This window comes from Branchiostoma belcheri, unplaced genomic scaffold (assembly GCF_001625305.1).
Source record: "Branchiostoma belcheri isolate BF01 breed outbred unplaced genomic scaffold, Haploidv18h27 scaffold528, whole genome shotgun sequence".
Taxonomy (NCBI): Eukaryota; Metazoa; Chordata; class Leptocardii; order Amphioxiformes; family Branchiostomatidae; genus Branchiostoma; species Branchiostoma belcheri.
Window position 1 is genome coordinate 1 of NW_017804163.1, and position 6,997 is coordinate 6,997.

Genomic DNA, 6,997 nt, shown 5'->3' on the forward strand with positions numbered 1-6,997 from the left:
AAAGCAATTTCGCTTCAAACTTTTGCTTTAACAATGATTCCTATAGCCATAATGTTTTTCACACTTTGCTTATGATATATCTTTCCTCGAGAGTCTGTTTGAATCAGCCAATGTGCAGCAATTTTGTAGGTTTCCCGTGTGTTTACACAGTACGGAAAGACCGTACTTCATGTGGCCGTCGGGAATTGGAGGACTGGGGTAGCGAAGCTGCTGATTCAACATGGCGCTGATGTGGAGGCGAAGGACAAGGTAAGTACAGAAAACCATCTTATGCAATTAGGATCCATGTAATAAATGATTGTTGAAGAATATCACTGACATTGGCTTTGAAGTCCATTAGTCATGCCAGGGATCAACTTTTAAATTGGTGGCTAGTAGTTAGGTTAAGGCCTTGCAATTTTATGGTTTACCTTTCTATAGCTACACGACACGGTAGTTGATCTATAATTAATACCGATTTTCATTAACATTCTTCGCCAAATGATGTTCACCATTCTAACTTCCGAAATTATACATTTTCTCATTGATTATGAAAATAAGATTCTCATTTTATCTCCATTATGGATTATATGGATATCAGTTGGTGATATTCTCCACCCAATTACAGCCTTATTGTAACAGAGAATGCTATCTGTTTAGCACTTCCTCTTAAATTATGATAATAACCTTGTGATTTGAATAGATAATGTTCACCTTCAATTAACTTCCAAATGTAGCAAGTATGAAATGCCTGACAGTTACCTCTATGAAATTATAGCAATTTGCCATTAATTTTGCAAATGAGGTTTTCATTCCCATAATCTATATTTCCAGATGTTCCTCTCAGTCCCAATTTCATACATCACAAGTGTTCTATACACTTATTATGGAATGCAGCAGATTTTTAGTAATCCCTTATTAATTATGCAAATTTGCTCCTGATTTGCATAATTACCATCTCATTATGTCAGGAATTACTTTAGCTACCTAGTAGACGTAATAAAAATTGTGACAATCCGTCAGACAGTTCTTGAGTTATCCTCCCTCCCTCCCACCCAACCACAAAAACAAACACACACACACACACACACACAAACGCGGAAATTATAACCTTCTTGGCAAAGCTAACAAACTTAAAGATTGTGTGAACTAACGCTTTATTCTATTACACAGGATGGGAGAACACCACTGGACTACGTGCATAACCAACGCCACCGACTTTTCCTAAAGGTGTGAGTAAATTTTTACTTCATCTTTCACAGATTTTATATCGTAGTCAGTCTCCAACATGTTGTAAAGTGCATCACACGTTTTCTCATGATATTTGATTCGCGATTATGCACGAAAAGGTGCCTATACTTGCTTGATGACGCCTGGCTGAAACTACTAAACAGACATTGAAAGCATTTTATCAGTAAGGCTGATTTTTTGGATGATGCAAGTCGAGTGTTTACATTGCTCATCCAGAAACTGGCCACTGAGGTGGCTGTCCAGGTTTCCTACCACAAACTGATGAAACAATCCGGCGGGGAGAAAGTCGACAGGTTTAAACTGTGCTTCTGTGGACCACAGGAAGCTGGCAAATCCACTCTGGTGGAAAGTCTGCAAACGGTACGATTTCAATCCAGGATAAGTCCAGAATAGAGCCCAGAAACACTGATTTGCTTGAAGTTAACATGTACAGTGTATTTGTGTCTGCAGGAATGTCAGCATACTCGTACATAGTATGGGAAAAAGTGATGCAAGATTGTATGGCTTTAGGCAGGTCAAAATAATAGATGCCAGATTTGAATTGGTACAAATATACATGTATCTGGAATATTCTTTTATTTCAGATTCATGGCAATTCTGCACTGTCACTAACATGAAACAGTTGTTCCAGATTTCCTGAAGAACTTAAATTCCCTTGACATCTATACGTTCTTAACTAGAATTTTAATAAAATATCTATAGCACTGAACTGAATATAATAAATATATAATATATGACTTCATGTAGGGATCTTTCACTGCCTTCTTCCGGGATCGGATGACTCCAGAAGATCAACCACACGAGCCCACCCCGGGTGTGAATGTGGGAACAACCAACATTCCCGGTGTGGGGCAGGTCAGTGTGTGGGACTTCGCTGGACAGTCGGAGTACGCGGTAACCCACAGCATGTTCATGGATGCAGAAAACACCATCTTCACCGTGCTATACAACATCATGGATGACTTAAAAAAGCAGAAGAGAGAGGTAGGTGATTAACTAGAAAGTTGAGGAAAATGGTATTTTTCTAAACTCATATCGGCAATGGTTTGATGACGACCCACCGTTTCTTTACAGGTCCACTGGTGGCTGTGTTTCATCAAGTCCTGCAACACAAAGTGTAAGCCTCATGTCATCCTGGTAGCCAGTCATGCCGATCAGACAAACACAGGTACATGTAACTAAGACTAATGATGTATGTTTGCTTAAATTCTGCTAGATATGTAGATACTGAGCGATTTTAGATAGAATCTTCTTTTCTGTAATCTCTCTTTTCAGACATGTTCTACATTGTGTTGTTTTCAACAGGTCATCAACAAGCATCTTCCATCCTTGAGTTGATGACGTCAGAGTTCAAGGATCACCTGAACATCTCAGACGAAGTGTTTCTCCTCGACTGCAGGAAGACACGTAAAACTGACATGAGGCGTCTTAAAGACCTTCTGACAAGACTGAAGACCGAGCTTCTGGATGTGAGTCATGTTGTCTTGTAACATTTTATGTCAGTTTTCCATCTATTTGGAAACAGAATTGTATCTTGCTTCAAACATACATACTGTAGTTATCAAAAACAAAGCATACGATCAAGACATACAATGTAAATATATATAACACTCAAAATCAATACATAGATGTGCAACATGATTGAAAACCTGTCAAAATAGATCATGTGTCTGCATTTAACCATCCAAACATACAGTGTATGTTCACAATTCCAAATGGTCATTCCGCGTAAAATTACACTCCACGAAAACTTAGATTTACCGGGCGAGTATAGTTGGGTAATGTTTACTTTTTTAATAAACACTTCTAAACTTTACAATGATAGTAAATAAAAGTCAACTACGATAATAACGGTTTTAAAGGAAATTACTGCAATTGACTTTATTTACTACGATTGTAAAGCCAGATACTGTGTACATAGTAAACATTACCTTAATTTACAACCTTTGGTAAATCCAACTTTTCGTGCAGTGTTAGTCAACAACAATTGCAAAACAGCTCTGTCCCTAACTGCCCGATTTCATTATGTAGCATCAGCGAGCCATTCCCAAGCTGTGTGCTGAGATCATCAAGTGCCTCCCAAAATGGGCCAAGGAGAAATGCAGACCGAAGTGTCCTGTCTTGAAATGGGCAGAGTACAAGGAGGCGGCGGCGAAGGAGATCGACCGCTTTGTCGATGAAGATCTTCTGAAGACGTCTTCACAGTACTTGGCTCATCTCGGAGAGGTAAACTTAGCTCGCCAGCAGCCTACATAGCCAATTGGTGCCTTTCAGTGCGTTAGTGTTGGTCAGCTGTCAACCAATCAGACTCTGCCCAGCTGCTATATATGTTCACGGGTAAAGTGTCAACCAGTTGCGCAGCCTCTTACCAGCAGATGATATGTAGAAATCCATTTGTAGTCAATCGAAATTACTATCAAATAACTGAAGCAACATTCGTTATACAAACCAAACAAACAAACAAACATGTACAAACAAACAAACAAACAAACCATTCATTTGTATATTGTTCCAGATCTTGTTCGTTCCCCTGCAAAATGCCGACCCCATCATCGTCCTGAAGCCCAACTGGCTCTGCACGGATGTCTTCGGCAAAGTGATGGCTCCAGAAAACTTCCCCATCCAACATCTGAGAACCATCAACGACGTCGTCACGAAAGAGGAAATCCAGAACGTGTTTAAAGATGTTGCCGATGTGGATCTCCTGACCACCCTGCTACAAGAGTTCCAGCTCTGCCACACCTATAATGAACAGGAGTTCATCATCCCCGGGCTGCTGACACAGACCATGCCTCCAGAGAACTGGCAGCCGACCGCGAACACTGCCAAGCCCGTCTACTTCGGCAAGCAAGTCCAATGTGCCGACACCACCGACATGTTCTCCTCCGCGTTCTTCCCCCGTGTGCAGACCCGCCTAATGAAGGAACTGAAGAACCGCCCGCTGCTGTGGAGAGACGGAGCCAAGTGTTTCGACTCCAACGTGGAAAGTCTCATCAAGCTCTCCCCAGACGGCCGTGTGGTCAACACTTGCGTGCGAAGCGAGCAGGGCGACAAGCTGAGCTGCCGGCAGATGCTCGAGAAGATTGAGAACATCGTCATCAACGTGTTAGACGAGGTCAGCCCAGGCACTGCTACAGAAGAGAGGGTGCTCAGCGCTCGTGCACTTAGGGAACACAGAGAAGAGATTTACTCCTACAGCATGGATCAGGTCAACAAGGCCAAAGAAGAGGACGGCATCGTCCATCACGACATTCTCGGCTTCTCAGAAGACGTCGATGACCTCCTGTGTGGTGGAGGAGACGACGATGAAGAGGAGCAAGGAGCTGTTGGATACTCGCACCAGGATCCCCGCGTGTACGAGATGCACAACCACATCATCAACGCAGGCGATGGTGCCGTCATCAACATGTATCAAGGTGCCGCAGGACAACTAGAACAGCTACAGTTGGAAGGGAATGTTGGACAGCCACAGTTGGAAGGGGGTATTGGGCAGCTACAGTTGGAAGGGGATGTTGGACAGCCACAGTTGGAAGCAAATTAGCCTGGTGATCTGGAACAGACACAGTTGGCGGAGTGACTTTTCATTCAATCTAGTACAAATGTTAACAAAGGCTTCCTTTCCCCTCAGTGACCACACACTGACCCCCCCCCCAAAAAAAAAGAAAGCAAAGTTGTGTTAATCCCACCACTTCAGGAGCAAGCTAAGTTAAGAAGAGCTCACTGATTCCCATTGTGTTTCATGACAGTTTTTCGCAAGCATTGTTCATGCATTACCTGGTTATGGCGCAAAAATATAAATGGCTCAACTGCAGTTGGCAGAGACCCCAGCAGGGGGTGCATCTGTATTACTGTCAGCAAATAAGTTAAACGTTTTGACGTCACCCCTCCAAACATAACCTTCTTGGTGAAGGTAAAAAACTTCCTCTTTATCGGTTCCCCCAACCAGATATTTAGGTTACTGCAAGATAGCATCAAATTGGAAAGACCATTTTATATATTTATATATATACACCAGTATAAAAATGTAAGCCAGATGAAACGCCCATAAACACATAAAAAAGCCGAAGCCTAAACAACAATAGAGTACAACCAAAACTGAACCAAAAACCAAAAATGTTTTCGCATTGATGACAAAAGGACCACATAACCTCTGGTCCAAAATACATCAAATTGGTGAGATGTATGATTGGTATCATTGACATAAGATTTTTTAAAGAAAATAGATTCTCTTTTGTATGATGTAACAACAATTTGCTGTTGTGAGATTTGGCAATGGCCAATGCTAATTACAGAACAAGTCTTGTTGTGCAATAAATAATTACTGCTTATTGTTTGTTTTATTGGGTTCCCCATTAGTGTTACATACATTACAGAAAAGACGAAAGGACGATTTTCCAAGATGGCGGACATGCTGTACCTTTTTTTAGTCCCCGGGTTACAGCTTACTGTTTCTTTCGTTGCTGTTGTGAGATTTGGCAATGGCCAATGCTAATTATAGAACAAGTCTTGTTGTGCAATAAATAATTACTGCTTATTGTTCGTTTTATTGGGTTCCCCATTAGTGTTACATACATTACACAAAAGACGAAAGGACGATTTTCCAAGATGGCGGACGTGCTATACCTGTTAACCGCCGAAATGAGTCCTTAGCATGGTTCACAGAATTTAGCATAGCGCAGTCAGAATCGGGAAAGCCAGGCTAAAATATATGTCGTTGTAATCCTTACAAGTCAGGGAACCTTGGGAAGTTCACTTGAAGATCACACTTGTACACAAAAACGAGCTTTGTAGCGTCAAAGTTGACCTTTATTCGCTAGCTAAGAACTCATTTCGAACTGTATGGGGGTTTCCGTGATACCGCTAATCCCATCTACTTCCGGGTCACGGCTTACGAGGTTCGGTTACTAGTATATTACACGCCGAAGTGCGAAGGAAACGTTGCGGAGTGAAATTTCATGAAAAAAAGCTCTTAAATAGCCGCGCCTATAAGGTTTCGCAACTTCTTCCCAAAAATCCAATTACGCTTTGGCGAGTATATTAGGGTCTGCCATCCGTGTCTATCATATAAATGATACACGTAAACGTCGGGTCGTCTTCGAAGTACCTTATGTATCATTTCAATGATACGTGTAACTACCTAGGTTTTCCAAAGTCGGACTGACTTCCAATATAGTAACCCCACTATCATATCTACGCATGTGTGAGACGGGTACACTGTACCAGCAATAATTCAAATAGCTAATAGAAGAGTTACCACTTGGCTCTTAAAAAGCCGCGCCAATAAGGTTTCGCAACTTCTTCCCAAAAATACAATTACGCTTTGGCGAGAATATTAGGGTCTGCCCTCCGTGTCTATCATATAAATGATACACGTAAACGTCGGGTCGTCCTCGGAGTGCTTTTTGTATCATTTCAATGATACGTGTAACTACCTACTAGTAGGTTTTCCAAAGTCGGACTGACTTCCAATATAGTAACCCCACTATCATATCTACGCATGTGTGAGACGATAAAAAAATCCCTTTACCTTTGGCGAGTACTCTTTCTCGCAAAGGCGATTATGGTCTTCAGAAACAAAAGTCAGGCGCGTGTTACGTTGTTAGGGTGGTCGGTTTGAAACGCAGAACGTTGACATTATGAGAAAAACGTAACGTGCCAACCGGCTCCAAGTGTACGACATGGGTAATCAGGCCGATAACTCCATCTTTGACCCAAAGAGTTTTCACCTCTGACCTCACGAGACGAAGGAAGGACAAAGCTGCCCGAG

At 41.9% G+C, this 6,997-nt stretch overlaps 1 protein-coding gene across 1 annotated transcript; it reads left to right on the forward strand.

The window, feature by feature from the left end:
• The first annotated feature begins 1,488 nt into the window (after nucleotides 1-1,488).
• LOC109480863 (death-associated protein kinase 1-like) lies at nucleotides 1,489-4,853 on the forward strand. The gene is made up of 6 exons (XM_019783193.1): nucleotides 1,489-1,590; nucleotides 1,978-2,214; nucleotides 2,305-2,398; nucleotides 2,536-2,699; nucleotides 3,262-3,456; nucleotides 3,746-4,853. Exons 1-6 carry the CDS (start codon nucleotides 1,492-1,494, stop codon nucleotides 4,769-4,771), a joined length of 1,815 nt encoding a protein of 604 aa, XP_019638752.1. The 5' UTR covers nucleotides 1,489-1,491; the 3' UTR covers nucleotides 4,772-4,853.
• Nucleotides 4,854-6,997: the final 2,144 nt, after the last annotated feature.